At 43.4% G+C, this 15,795-nt stretch overlaps 1 protein-coding gene across 6 annotated transcripts in view; it reads right to left on the reverse strand.

The window, feature by feature from the left end:
- Positions 1 to 15,795, reverse strand: part of SSBP2 (single stranded DNA binding protein 2) — a 919,192-nt gene that overhangs the window by 167,286 nt on the left and 736,111 nt on the right. For 3 of the 6 annotated variants that reach the window (XM_069224635.1, XM_069224617.1, XM_069224626.1), the window contains exon 6: positions 6,714 to 6,797. The exons of the other annotated variants lie outside the window; for them this stretch is intronic. In XM_069224635.1, coding sequence (XP_069080736.1) covers positions 6,714 to 6,797 — 84 coding nt within the window. The remainder of the gene's footprint in view (positions 1 to 6,713; positions 6,798 to 15,795) is intronic. 6 annotated transcript variants of the gene reach the window in all.

The raw sequence follows: 15,795 nt of genomic DNA on the forward strand, positions 1-15,795 counted from the left end.
CCCCCACTCCAGTTAGCTCAAGTCTGAAAAGTGAGTGAGCCACAGATATTGTCACATTTAAGAGATGTCTAGGCCCCTTACTTTGTAACAAGTTCAATCAACCAATTGCATAAAACAACTACCACAAACGTCATAATTGCTTTAACTTTGCAATCAAATGAATGTACAAGTGGAAGGTTAGCTGTCCCACCACAGTGATTGTAAAATAACTTCAGGCCCGACCTCTGCTTTTACAGAAATAGATTTACGTTATAGCCCCAGCTTTTTTCAAAATCATTCTTAAAATTTTCAACATGTTAAAGTGAGTGCATTATACCTTGGTCAAATGGTGATCAATCAATAGCTGTTTTACCGATACAAAAAACATCCACCCGGCTTTTCTTCCCACCCAGGTCCATGCAGAAGCTAGCATTTACAACCATAAAAGGCATGAATGGCCAACAATATTGTGGACTTCAGCTTACAGTGTGCGTCAGTAACGTACCCAAATAGTCGTATGCTTGGACTTGTTCAATCTTAACATCATAAGCATATCTTATCTAGGTGGACTTTTTCTAACTTAACTTTAAGATTTTATTTTTATTCATATTTGGAGTTCATTTAGTAAGCTGTATTTTTTCTACAACAAGCTGATCCAGGCCTACAGGGGTCAGATCTAAAAAAGGACCCAATTATCTGCATACATCTATAAATAATGGTCATAACCACCCAACTGTGATGGAAAGTTTCTTCACTGGTCTTAAAGTGTCTATGATAAGCCACATGTAAACGACACTGTCTGTTTCTTACCACTGGGTTCATATTTTCTAGAATTGCTACATTCTCTCTCTCTCTCTCTCTCTCTCTCTCTCTCTCTCTCTCTCTCTCTCTCTCTCTCTCTCTCTCTCTCTCTCTCTCTCTCTCTCTCTCTCTCTCTCTCTCTCTCTCTCTCTCTCTCTCTCTCTCTCTCTCTCTCTCTCTCTCTCTCTCTCTCTCTCTCTCTCTCTCTCTCTCTCTCTCTCTCTCTCTCTCTCTCTCTCTCTCTCTCTCTCTCTCTCTCTCTCTCTCTCTCTCTCTCTCTCTCTCTCTCTCTCTCTCTCTCTCTCTCTCTCTCCTTGGTTACTCATGGACAGCATGGATTAGCTTAGAACTGCCTAGAGCACGATGTTCAGCCCACAAATGCTCTCTACTGATGCAGTTAAATGGTGTGGAATAATCTACCACATAGCAGCAAACGTTACTGTCTAATAGATAGCTGTCTTAGGAAAACAGCATACAGTCCTCATGTTGCCCACTGTCATGACAGGCTCTAAATCCTTCTTGCTCACAAAATAGGCCCAAGATGACTTCCACACCAAATGGGTAGTATACTCTAATGCTGCAATACATTCTGAAACAGGGGCGGCAGGGTAGTGACCCAAAAGGCTGGATTAAACTTCAAGACAGCAACCAGAGAACCATTTTGGCATTGCAAGCCTTAAGGATTTTGGCGAGCTAATTAAACTTACGTCAGAATAACATTGTTTACAGCTGCCCCAGGGTGATATGAACTGATTTTGCATTTATGTCTTTTGACACAGTGTGACAATATGTTTGATGCTACTTTCAAAGCCAGTGACCAAAACTCACTCTTTTTCTTGCCAATACTGACCTCCATCATTTGGGCATTTCTTTTAATATTCTTTACGGATCAAAAATCTCCCCTCCCAAAATTATTATCTTTATTTTGAACTGAATTCCCAGTCAGAAATACTGGTATCCATAACCTATCAGTCATATACTTGTAGCAAGTGGCACTTATACAAGTACCTCTGCACTTATTTACTGCTATTATCCTTATGCATGCTTTTATTTTTTGACTTACCAAAACTTTGCCAATCTTAATCCTCAAACTGTATGTTAGTTTGGGTGATTATGACTGTGCAACCCCAGAACCTCAGAATAACCAGCATGTAAGAGGTCTATCTACCAAATCTATAACATCTCAAGATCGGTTCCAAGAGCTTGAGACCAGATAATGTTAAATCTGCTCCTCATAAATAATGGAAATCAAAGTGCAATATTATATCTCCCCTGTATTACAACAGCCTTTAACTTTAATAACTGACCTCCCTGCCCCCAAAGTTGCTCAAAGAGGTTTTCAGGAGGGCATAGTGGGCTGTCCTAACGAGGGCTAACGTTGTCCAAGCCACTTCAAAAAAGTTGTCTGTTCCCAATATTTTTGGAAATTCTATAGAATTAACCCAAGTATTAAAAGTAAGAGGATTAAATTGGAAATACACTTCGGCCTTTGATATTATTTTATCAATATAATATCAATATATACTAATTTTATAACGATGAAAACATTTCCAAATTGCTAGAACTCTTAAGGTTCAATGATCTTCTGAGAACTACTTGCTAGTCAGTGACTAAAGGTTTTTTGTATAAAAAATAATTTTTAAAGACATGTAATATTTTTAATGGACCAGATTGTGCGTTCATGGAATGTTCACTTGTCTAACTTGCTAAATCTAGGACTACTCCTCACACTAGACAATCAAAAGTAGAAGAGTAGAGGATTTTTTAATTTTTTATTTGCATACATACCTAAAGCTTCTACAGAAATCAAATAATAGCTTACATTTTCACAATGTTACAGAAACAAACTTTAGAGCAGTCACAGCTCACTCTGAGAAATCATAAAATGGCTAACATTCTCTATTTGTGGCAGTTTTTACTCACATTGTAAGGCAGTCCCAGTAGTACAATACCTTTCTATAACATTTTCTAAGGCATTCCGATGAGGAGGTAGGGTCCCATGCACTGACTGCAAGGAACTTCCCACATAACAGCATGGCAGCAACTGCACAGCCTGAAACACTACATTCTTCACTTCATCCACGAGAACAGCCTATATTCCCAACCCTTCTGTGCAACACAGACCACCGTTAAAGTTTAGGTTTATGTAACCACAGGGCAAAACAGATGAAAATGATAGCTAAAATGAATTTACAGTAAACATTTGTTTACTCCGATTTTACAAGTAGCAGGTTAGTAACTTTACACCCACTAGAGCGGAGAGCCTAGGAAATGCAACTTACCAAATATACACACGTCTGAAAAACAAACACCATAAGAATGCACCAAAGAGTCGCATGCATTCATTGCAAAGGGTGTAATACCTTAAGATACAAAATGATGATCATATACACAATACGCAATGGAAAATCAGAGAGCTATAGCTAATCACAATAATTCTACATTTCTAGTAAGTTCTCTAAAAGAATGATATGTGAAAGTCCAAAGTAATTTTATTTACTATCAAAAAGTGACTTGCTCTATTTCTCACTAAGGGGATCACCTCTATCCAAAGGCATTTAGCAGCTCCGGACATTTTGAAAAATAGTCTACGAAATCCAGGGTGAGGAGAACTGCCACTGTGTGACGAGTTGTCTACCAATAATATGTTTGGAGATTTTTTTTTCAAAGACCCAACAGATTTGGCTCGCTGGAGGTCTTGAAAACAGAGTGTATTGGATTTACCAAGTTTAACGTCGTTTAAAAAAATAATTTTTTTATTTTTATTTTTTCAAATAATAAGGGCTCTCTCCCACCTGCATTACTGTGATATAGGATTTTAGGAGTTTTGGATGTTCCCTTAATCATCATTACAATTATTCATTTTCTGCCTATTCACAAATGACAAAATGAGAAAGTACACAATTTGTGATTCACAAAAGATCATTGAGGTACCCAAGGACCTCTATGATGGCTATAATTAGTTTTAGCACTGTTTTATATGGATGCATACAAAATTTTCACTGGGTCACGTTTTCGGCATGCATGTGTCATGCAAGCATGCATTTGCGTATGTAACTTTTTTTGTTTATTTATGAGGAAACGTTCTTCTCTGTGAAGAAAACTCTTCTATTTTACAGCCAGTAAATGGGTATTCATATAATGCAGTACCCTGGACACTCACTTACTCCTGTCTTTGACAGGAGCACATTTGGGAAACTACCTTTTAAGGTAACACAGTACCCACAGATGTAGCCAAACCCACTCATATATGCACACAAACCAAACCATACCCCTAAATGTCCAACTGGGAATATTCCAAGATACTGTATGTATTTCCACATTTATCAGAGACTCACAGGAGTAAACTTATGGTCATAAAATACTTTTTTTATGGAGTTGAACCAAGATACTTTGCGAGTGGAGTATGCAGTGTGAGTCCAGTAAAAGTAAATAGCACAACACTGTTTTGTAGTCATAGTCTAGTGAGAAGGTCTCGTGAGTTAAGAAGAGAAGTCGATAATGCATCCAGTTAGTTAACATTACAAAATATAATTGTAATCTTCTCAAATCAATGAACAACCACATCAGGGAATCTTGTTTATCTTGAATGTTAGAGTTTCTCTGCTTACAAAGAAATTTCACAATATCTTGGTAAGTGAGCTTTTCATACACTGCCCATATTTCGCCTAATCTTAAAAATCAAGCATATATTTGCAGAGTCTGTTGATATCACATTACTAATGCAACAGTATTTAATATTCGATATTTCAACAGATTAACTGTGAAAGAAATCATTCTCCTTTATCCCACTTCTGAGCAGTAATAACTCAATCAAGCTACTATTTGTAAGGCTTTTATTAGGTATTATCAGCGATCACCTCATATTTAGGCACTCCTAACAATTAATCCATCGTTCAAGTATTGTGTGGTGTGATCATAATTTTGGCTGGGCACTAAACCATAGAGACACCCATCCTACTACTGTGAGCTGTCTCATCCACAACACATGAATGACTTGGAATTGTCTCCTCATAAAAGCACTCAGACAAGGAGAGGTACAAAAACTACAAATACATTAAAATAGGTACTCATCTAATCAACCCATTAGTCATGTGTTAAATTTAAAAACCGCATTGTTCTGGCTTCCTGGTTTTGTTGGCATAGTATGAAATGGTGTTCAAAGGATTGGACAGTGCTCTCCGCAGGTTAAAGACCGGGGGAAACACTACTCTTGGAGGATGGCACTCCACTGCATTTGGGCAAGTAGATTCTCGTGTTTAGTGGCCTGTGACAGGATGGCAACACCCTGACCTCCTCATCCAGTGGAGCAGGTTCTGAAGGGTCAAGACAGCCTGGAAGTCTGTCTTACTGGGTTCAGAGGATAAAGGCTGTAAGTACCCCAGAAACCTAGGCTAGGAATGCACACAGGATCTCAGTGTTGTTGAGGGTAGCACTGTGGTAGAGGGCTGACTTCAAGGTTTGCTGGTCTCTCAGGATGGTGGGCTAACCATCACTTTCATTCTCTCAAACAAAATATCACTCAATGGCTAATTGTGAGGGTCCGTGAAGATCAGACCATGCAAGCAAGGCATGCTTGTCATTTCAACAGCACCTAGCATCCTTTGTCCTTGGGACAGAAAACCTTAGGGCTCAATAAGAAGTACACACCAGAAACATAAGGGGAAGAAAAGTGTGAGCCTCTGCTTTCCGAGATAATTTTGTGTGCCAGGAACCTGTGATGAAAAGGATTTTTACAGACAATGCCAGCTGCAGCAGCTTCAACACTTCAATGGATTCAGCATGAACAGTTTACATAGCGGGCATTTACTGCAAAAACCAACAATGATGGCAATCTTGCTTTCCAGGAACTGCAGAGGGGGAAGGAGGCCTCTGTTTGTTATAGGGTTACTCTGTTTTCCTCAGAACCCTGGCTCTAAATACTGTCTCCCATAAAATGGTTCTGCCGTGTTCACTTAATATGGGGTCTGACTACTGAAACGATTGTGACAAAGTTTGCGGATGGATGAAAACTTGCAAGAATTCTTTGATATTAGTCTGCGCATCTTTTGGGATTAGCGGAATGTGTATGCACTGGGTATTCCCTGAACTTTCCATTGATTGGCATTCCTTAGCTAAGAGATGGATTTTACAAAGCCATACTGACAGACTTCTTGGGTGTTCCTTTTTTTGCTTCAAACGCCGACGAATCCATATGTTCTGCATGTATCTAAAGGACTTAAGTTGGGCTGACAATCCTTAGAAATTAATTGGAAATCCCCCAACTGTACAGACTTTATGAATTATCTGTTTGGACCAAACTTACATATTGAATGAATAGGATTGTTGTTTTATGTTCTCTTGGTTACATTTTACACACAAACCTTTACACAACACAAGCACTTTTGCACTTATCACAAAGCAACTCAACAAAAACTACTGTATAATTGACTTGTGGTATGCTTTCATAAATTGATACGTATGTTTTTAAGCTAGTGAGTGTCGTTGCAATATTTTTTAATTTTATCTCCTTTTCATACATATTAAGTGGGAAAACGGGCACATTATCTTTTCTGTGCATAGTTTAGGAAGTCATGTCCATAATGGAATAGAAACCTACATTGAATGATGAACTAAAGTCATTTTTTTTGTTCATTTTCTGTAAAGAGGACTATACTACTGATATTCCACTACTGATGTTAGTTACAAACCCAAATCAATGCTGAAATCTGAAACATGTTCAGTGCATGACCTGAGGAACATAATGCAGTTACCCATTATCTGTTTATGCGAGTCAATTCTTTTTTGCCAAAAAACATTCCAACCCAATCCCACAAGCTCCCTACAAAAACAAATATGTCAACATGAATTAATAAAAAAAACATTTCTAATTGTAGATTAACATATTTACAAGATGCACAGAGTCTGATTTCATGCTTTTGCATTGCTCTTACTAGGCAAACACGCTGCTCCTGACTTGCATCAGTGGTCTGGTGGCATCTGTCATCACAGCACCACAAGCCCTCACGGCATATGCGCTATAGAAATGGAATAAATAAATACATATATTAAATATCCAAAGGCAATCCTTTAGCTACTGCTATCCATATTTATCAGCTGTGGGCCTTATTGATAGCTGTGTATTTCACAGATATTTGTAATGATGTGAAGAAAGAATGATAGGGATTGTTGACTTTTACCATCTGGAGACGTATTTTAGACCCATGTGGTCGTCAACATTGCAGACAAATGTCTCAATGAGCCTTCTTAAGTATGAAAAGTCACAATCTGTCTTTTTGTTGAAGCATTACTCTATTGACATACACCTCAAACATTGCTGGGGCGCAAAGGTTATCTCAATGTTCTGTTTACTCAAGTATGGACAGAGTTTTGCCTGTTTATGCAGTATCTACAACCCCTGTTTAACATAGATATGCATAACAGATTCTGTTTTTGGAAGATGATTCAGAAAAATAAGCTTCAGGATGGGTGATATCGCAGAAGCATATGATTACCGATAACATACCAGCCAAATAACTCACCCTCATGTGGAGGGTATCACCTTCTTTTACATGATATTCACCCTCATAAAAACTACTAGCTTCCAGGGAGTTCAATATGATGATTCTCTTGGCAAACCTGAATTATTCTCTTAAAATGGTGTATTTTTCATTCGCTTTATTTGGCTCATCGTCTTAAACATTGGATGTCACCCTAATCCATGAGTCAACATATTGACAGGTATACAGTAATTACAAAACAAAATCCTCAGTGTTTTAGAAGTACAGAAAAATTAAGGGACATAAATAGTGTATCCCCGTACAAGGACTTTAAAATATGATTTAAATACGTTTTAAGCAAAACATAATTGCTATGATGAAATTACACAATTAATCAGGGATGTGAAAAGCTGAAACCGGGGTTTCAGTCACCCAAGAGTGCCTAACAGTCCTCTGAGTAACCCCAAAGCTCTGATAACAGATAAGAACGAAGTTGCAGCACTCTGACGTCTTGGCGCCACACAATACAGAGATCCGAGTGAAACTCAAGTTGCTTTGAAATAATATAAACGTCGGGTGAGCGGACCCACTCATGCCTCCCTGGATGAAACCACGAACGCAGAATTGGCGTTTACCAACTCTCTAAATTTATAAGTTCCTTAAAGGATACCCTAAGACTATTCCCCATCATCCACACTATTCACTACTTCAGGAGTTCACGAGCTTGATTATTTCAACATTTTTACAACCTACTCCAGATATCTGGAGGAGAAGTACAGATTCACAATCTAATCTAAAATAGGTGTTAACAGAACAATTTTGTTGAAGGAAAGCTTTACCTGTCAATGGAGAATGAAGTGGAAGTACTGCTTTTAGGCAACAATTCCAATATGTTTGTTTATATTGCCTGGACCCTGTAGCTACGTCTGAGACACCCCGTCTGTAGAGTAATGAATGAGGGTGTGCTTTCAAATGATCTTTGCCCCTCAATTCTGTAGCACACACCATACTAATAACTGGCTCTGTGCTTCCCCTATCAAGGGACTGATTGCCAGGTCTCTGATCATGGTTCACTCCAAAATATTGTAACTGGCTGCATATCCAACTCCTTAAGAAACACATCAACATCTACAAAACCAAATAAAACACTTTAGATGAAACTAAACAAAAGGTAGTCCCTGAAGAGGATGCCCTGTTTCTCTGCTTAAGTAGGATAAAAAACAAACACTGAGCATCAATCACGAGGAATATTGGTGTAGGACAAAATTAAACAAACATTTCTACCCATAACAGTGTCAGAAAAGCGATGTGCATGGCAATCATCTGTTTTTGCATGCACAAATAGAGTAATTCAAGACACATGGGTCAGGCAGCTATAAGACTTTTAATTACTGAAAGCCATTGCACCAATTTTTGATCAAACAGGTGCCATGACTTTTCAGATCTAAGTAACTAGTAAAGCTTGATGGTCAAACCCCTTCTATATGCAGTAAAACAAATAGCCTACAGACTGCTGAAGCCCCACTTCAACTATGAATGGAGTATTCACAATGTAGGTACGTGATAAGGTAAACTGCGTGTGGAAGATCATCTATAGGCTCTCAACCTGGATTACAATTAAATGTAGCATTCTATAACCCAACTAGAACCATCAGCTTTTGCTCACTGTTGGAGGTCAGGAGGCAGCGCCATTTTCAAGGCTGATCAGCTGAGAGGATTGATGGATGATGAAAACAAATCTGTACAATAAATTTGCATGCTTCATACAGTGGAACAGAATGACATGCAGAAAATTTGGTGTTACCACTGGGTGGAAGTGAATCGTGGGTTGGAGAAGTGCACTGCTCATGCCTCCAATGTGAAGAATTGCAGATGCAGCATGGCTTGGATCTACAGGTACAGCTTGTTCTTGCAGTCCAACCTTATTGGAAAACCTAACCTGGCACTGACCTTCACCTTTCCTAGTCAGGCATCAGATGGACATTTATTTCCTTCGACCCAGACTGTGTCCCAACTTCTTTTTCAAGTGGGATTTTTCTTTCAGGTATGGTGGGGGCAGCGGCAGGCAGTAGTGCAAGGGATGAGAATCATCCAGGTTCTATCCTTGTATTTGTTCTCTTTCTATTTGTGACTAGAACTTTCCATGTTGTCATTTCAACATGGTGGATCTTTCTTAGTTACCAAATAACAATAACCCAAACCAACTTAGCTCCTCAACTTTGGGTCTGGTTTCCTGTTCAGTAGCAAAAAATAAGTCGTGGGACATTTACAATCTGTGGCACAACGCAGTCAAAAGTGTATCTTTTTTGACAGTTTGATCATCTACTACGTCATCTACTTTCATCCCTATCTTTCTTGCCTTTTTATTTCCAAGTGCCAGTTTGTGGTTACGTTCAAGTGTGTCCAGTCTGTTGATCAGGGCTGGTCTTGCCTTCACCCTAGACCCTTCCTTTGTTGACGAATAAGTTACTTACCTTTGGTAACGATTTATCTGGTAGAGACATATTCTAGTTGCAGATTCCTTAACTCCTCTAGGCGTCAAAATGGATCCATATATTTTTCTTCGAGCAGTACCCTTGCGTGCTGTCAGGTGGCATCGGTTGACTTTGCGTCTGTCGTTGGCAGCATGGTTGTGTGATGATGTCGGGGGTCGTACGTACGTGCTGCCTCAGTGACATCAGTTTTTTTTCATGACTTTCCACGCCAAAGCATGGAACCATGAAGAACACTGAAAATGGTGCGCCAGAACTAGGCCCTGAAAAGGGAATCCCGGTCCCTAGAAATCAGTTTGCCAGCGGGGAGGATGGGCGGGTCGGTAAGGAATCTGCAACTAGAATATGTCTCTACCAGATAAATCGTTACAGAAGGTAAGTAACTTGTTCATCTGATAGAGACTTCTAGTTGCAGATTCCTTTCCTTAGAATAGAGACCCAAAGAATACCCTCCCCGGTTGTGGGCTGTGAACTAAGATCATGCTAAAAAGTCCTGCAGGACCGAATGACCAAAGTAACTGTCTCTGTAGACCTGACTGTCCAGGCAGTAATGTTTACTGAACATGTGTAGAGATGCCCATGTTGCAGCCTGACAGATATCCAGGAAAGGAACTCCACATGCTAACGCTGTGGTAGTAGCAGTTACTCTGGTGGAGTGAGCATTGAAGCCCTCAGGCGGTTGCTTCTTTGCCAAAGCGTAGCACATTTTGATGCAAAGTAACAGCCATCATGAGATGGTATGCTTTTGCACTGCCTTTCCTTTCTTCACACCCACATATGCAACAAAGAATTGATTGTCTTCTTTGGTACGATTGAAGTTAACACTAACGCTCTTTTTGGATCCAGACGATGGAGTCTCTCCTCTTCATGAGAAGGATGTGGAAGTGCGTAAAAAGTAGGCAAAGTGATGGATTGGCCTACATGAAAAGGTGTAACTACTTTGAGAAGGAAAGAAGCCCTCGTATGTAGCACAACTTTGTCAGGGTGAACAGACAAAAATAGGAGTTTTGAAGAAAGAGCCTGAAGCTCACTCACTCTGCGAGCAGAGGTAATGGCAACAAGAAATGCAGATTTGAGAGTAAGGAGCCACAAAGGACGATTGTGTAACAGATCAAAAGGAGCATACATTAAGTAACTAAGGACAAGACTGAGGTCCCACTGAGGCATGATAAACAGAGTGGGAGGAAAGAAATGGGTGAGTCCCCTTAAGGAATCTACCAACAAAAGGAGACTTAAAAAGGGAAGGTTGGTCTGGCAATCTAAGAAAGGCTGAGACAGCCGATAAGTAACCCTTAAGGGTGCCCAAAGCAGAGCCCTGCTGAGCTAAAGAACCTCAGAGAGGGGATCAACAGACTTGTTGGTACACCATGTCACAAATTTACGTCAATGACCATTTTGGTGGAGGGACGCTGGCTGCCAAGATAACATCACAGACTTCGAGCAGAAGGTCAAAAGCTGTCAACTGCCGCCGCTCAACCTCCATGCATGAAGACAAAGATTGGACAGGTTCAGGTGAAGGACTGTACCCTGTTGCTGCGACAGAATATCACCTCGAAGGGACAGTCTGACTGGAGGATCTGTGGCCATTCTCAGTAGCTCTGGGTATCATACTCTCCATGCCCAGTCCAGAGCCTTAAGGATTACTTGGGCCCAGTTGTTCTTGATCTTCTTCAGAACTATGGACAGAAGTGGTATAGGCAGGAAGCAGTAAAGGAGGCCTGAGTTCCATTGGAGATGAAAGGCGTTGCTGAGGGAGTGCAGCCTTGGAAACTCCAACGTGCAGAAGAGCCGACATTGCGTGTTGTCTGCGGAGGCGAACAGATCTAACCAAGGCTCTCCCCACTGCTGAAAGAGACCTTGTGCCACCTCTGGATGGAGAAGTCATTTGTGATCGACTATGCATCAACGGATGAGTTCATCTGCATTGGCGTTCAGAGAGCCCTCCAGATGTTGAACCACCAGGGTAATGCCCTGATGTGCCATCCATGTCCAGAGGTGCCTCTTGACAAAGGGTCCAGGACCCTTCGCCGTCCTGTTTGTTTCAGTACCACATGGCGGTACTGTTGTCTGTGAACACTTGCTCCACTTTCCCTTTGAGAGAGGGAAGGAATGCTTTTAATGAAAGCCTGATCGCCCAGAGCTCAAGAAGATTGATGTGGAGTCCAGACTCTGCTGGAGACCAGACACCTCTAATCTCCACCTCTCCCATGTGGCCTCCCCATCCCAGGAATGACGCGTATGTCACTACTGTAAGATCCGGTTGGGGAAGGGAGAGGGATCTGCAGTTGACCCAATCCTGATTCAAAAGCAATCACTGCAGATCTTTCGTAGTCCCCTCTGAGATCTGGACCATGTCGGAGAGATTACCCTGATGCTGCACCCACTGGAACTTAAAGTCCCAATGCAGAGCTCGCATATGCCATCTGGCATGTGTCACTAGCAGGATGCAAGAGGCCATGAGGCCTAGCAGCCTCAAAGTCATTCTCACCGAAACACAGGATAGAGGCTGAAACATCGGAATCATAGCCTGAATATCCCGGACTCACTTTTCAGGAGGATAGGTCCGAACCTGCACTGTGTCCAGAACAGCTTTGATGAAAGGTGGCGTCTGAGAGGGAGTCAGGTGTGACTTCGGCATGTTTATAGTGAACCTGAGCGTCTGCAGAAGGTTCACCATAGTCTGAAGGTGGGAAACAACTTTCTGGGGCGTGTCAGCCTTCAACAGCCAGTAGTAGAGATAGGGAAACCTCTACCCTGCGCAGATGAGCTGCAACCACCACCATCACGTTCGTGAACACCCGAGGGGCGCTGGTGAGGCCAAATGGGAACACAGTATATTGAAAGTGCTGGTGACCTACCATGAATCGCAGGTAGCGTATGTGGGCAGGCAAGACGGGAATATGGAAATAAGCGTCCTGCAAGTCCAACACTACCATCCAGTCTGCCTGCCTCCAAGGCAGACAGGACCTGAGCCAGAGTGAGCATTTTGAACTTCTTCTTGAGGAAGAGATTGAGGGCCTGAAGGTCTAGGATAGGACGTAAGCCCTTGTCCTTTTTGGGCACCAGAAAGTAGCGGGAACAACAACCACAACCTACTTCTGGTGCAGGGACCCTCTCTATGGCCCCCTTGGCCAAGAGAGCCCAGCTTCCTCACAGAGAAGTGCCAGATGATCCTCCGGTAGGCGGCGTAGGATGGAGGCATGGCCAGAGGGGCAGTCTCGAAGGGGTGGGAGTAGCCCCTTCGGACGATCTGCAAAACCCACCTGTCCGTTGTGATGGATTCCAAGTGTGGGGCGGGATGTTGGCGAACCCTGCCCCCAACTGGTCTGAAACAGGGGGACGGACTAGGAAGGCTTGGAGGCTGCAGAAAGGTGCTGGGGTGGACTGGGCAGACCTCTGGTTCCCTGTCCCACGAGGCCTGTGGGATTCCACGTCCCTGGCCACGCAGCAGGGGCAGAGTAGCATGGGTGGCACGGTGGCTGAGAAAGGGACATGGCAGGGAGACCCTTCCATGGCCACAAAAGGGGCGAAAGGCAGATTGTTGGGGATGAGGGGCAGTCGAAAGGCCGAGGGACTGAGCAGCAGCCCGGGACTCCTTGAACCTCTCAAGCACAGAGTCCGCCTATTCTCCGATGAGACAGGTGCCATCAAAGGGCATGTCCATAAGTGTCTGTTAGACATCTCCCAAAAAACCAGATGGCCTCAACCAGGCGTGGCGCCTCAAGGACACTGTTGATGCAACCGATCTACCCAGAGAGAGTCGGTTGTGTCCAGCCCACATCGAATAGTGAACTTCACTGCATCTTTCCCATCAGCAACAGCTTCGGAGGTGATAGCCCGGGCCTCCTCCAGGATCTGCAGCAAGACTTGCGCGACCGTATCCCACAAGGAGTGGGTATAAAGGGCCAAAAGGCATGCAGTGTTCACTGACCGCAACGCCAGACTGGAGGAAAAAAACATCTTCCCAAGTTGGTACATCCTCTGATTCCCTATTCGTGGGAGCGGACGTGAATGCGCCAGATGATGATGCCTGGATAACAAGGCTCTCAAGCGTGGGGTGTTGAGACAGGAATTTAGGGTAGTTCGCTGATGGCGGCAAGAGATTGTTCTATTCACAGGAGCCCCTGTGCTGGGTCTGGAACAAGTACCCAGAAGGACATCAGTGAGGGCTCCATTGAAAGGGGGGAAAGGCTCCGAAGCGGAAGTCCCAGGCTGAAGCACCTCCATCAGGAGATGAGTCCTGATCGCTACAGTGGGCAGTTCACGGCTAAGGACCTCAGCCGCCCTACTGACCACCACTGAATACGAGGCTCCCTCCGCCATAGCCATGGTAGGAGGAGAAAGCATGCCAGCGTTTGGAGAAGTATCCAGACCACTGGCCTCGCCCAATTCCTATGCCCAGTCCATGTTAAGATCACTTAGCTGGTATTCATAAGGATCTGGCAACTCCTCCGATCACTCCTCATACTCATACCCATAGGAAAAAGGGTCCGAATCTGACCTGGGGTGAGAATGCCCCATCGAAGTTGGAAGCGGTGTCAGCACACACCATTACAGCTCCGAGTCATCAGGAATCATGACTGGGCCAACATCGATCATGGGCCCAACCAACGTCGGGAGCGTTGATGATTTAGCCAGCCACAGGACATGTTGCGATGGTATGACCAGTGTAGCACGGTTCCGGCAGTGGATCCGAAGAGGCCCTTGGAGGCCAAATCTGCCGGCGTGGAACCCAAAGGGCTCCCCAGCCGAACCCCTAGGCCCGAAGGCGCCGCAGAGGGGTCAGACTGCACGAATATGAGATGCATGGCCTCATAGTATTCTTTGAGTTGGGCAGGGGGTCGCAGCGGCTCCCGGAAACTCGGGGAGGCATGGAGCAGACCCAGAAGTAGTCTTCGCAGACGGAGGCCTAGAGCGTCGACGTGATGCTTGTCCCATCAGCCGGGCGACAGGGTGAAGTCAAAGAATGCCTAGTTTTCTTCGACTTCTTCTTCTTACCCAAGTGACCCGAAGACTTGGAGGAAGATGGGTGGTGGTGACTCCATGAGCGGTCTCAAGACCTTCCTCTCGAGCGAGACCAGGAGCGTTGCAGTCGTGCAACGAGCCGCCAACGCTTTAGGGACTGCTCCCTCAAAGCCTTCGGGGACATGACCCAGCATTTGGAGCATGACTTCGGGTTGTGGTCGCGCTGGAAACACCACAAACAGACCCGGTGCAGATCTGTCACTGACATCATGCGGTGACAGTCCACGCATGGTTAGAACCCGGTGTTCGGGGACATCCTCAAAACACCAAAAGTCACCAAAAAACAATTTTCGAAATTGGTAAAAAAATGACCAGGTAGCTCTCTCCGGATCAGCATGTGGCACAGAAAGAGAAGAACTGACGTCACCGCACTGAGGCAGCGCCTATGTATGACACCAATGTCACCATGGTGGCCACAACACCAACGACTGACACAGAGTCGACTGACGCCAGCTGACGGTGAGCAAGGGTACTGTTCAAAGAAAAGTCTCCAAAGTCAGTCTGATGCCTGGGGGAAATTCTAAAGTAAGGGGACATTCCTAAACTCCTGTTTCTTATTCGCTCTTGGATTATTCAACCTACTTCTCCTGAAAGTTTTTTTAATGCCTTGTAGCTTTTTACTACAGTCATGAGATTCGTTCTTGCATACACCAGCTCTAATTTGTGAGGTTTTAGTGCCGATAAAAGTGCCTACTGGAGGGCATCACCATTATCTAGGCAGCTCAGATCGAGAACTGAAGGAGTACAAATTCAGCTGTAGAGAAAGGATGGACATTTTTAAAATGATGTCATACAAAATTAGAGTAACAGGGATTCTCATCATTCTTTTCAGATTAAATAGAAAAATGGCTAATCTTTACTGCCTCTCTGCTTTTCTGGACCTAAAAGCATGCTCATGGAGGCCACAGAGAATTTCAACCAGTCAAATTGTCCAAATTGTGAACAATCAGATAGGCCTGAATTTAGGTGCCAATCGCCTATGCAGATGCTGGACACAATCACTACAGGGAACATTAGGC

The sequence above is a fragment of the Pleurodeles waltl genome, chromosome 1_1 (genome assembly GCF_031143425.1).
Source record: "Pleurodeles waltl isolate 20211129_DDA chromosome 1_1, aPleWal1.hap1.20221129, whole genome shotgun sequence".
In the NCBI taxonomy this organism is placed as follows: domain Eukaryota; kingdom Metazoa; phylum Chordata; class Amphibia; order Caudata; family Salamandridae; genus Pleurodeles; species Pleurodeles waltl.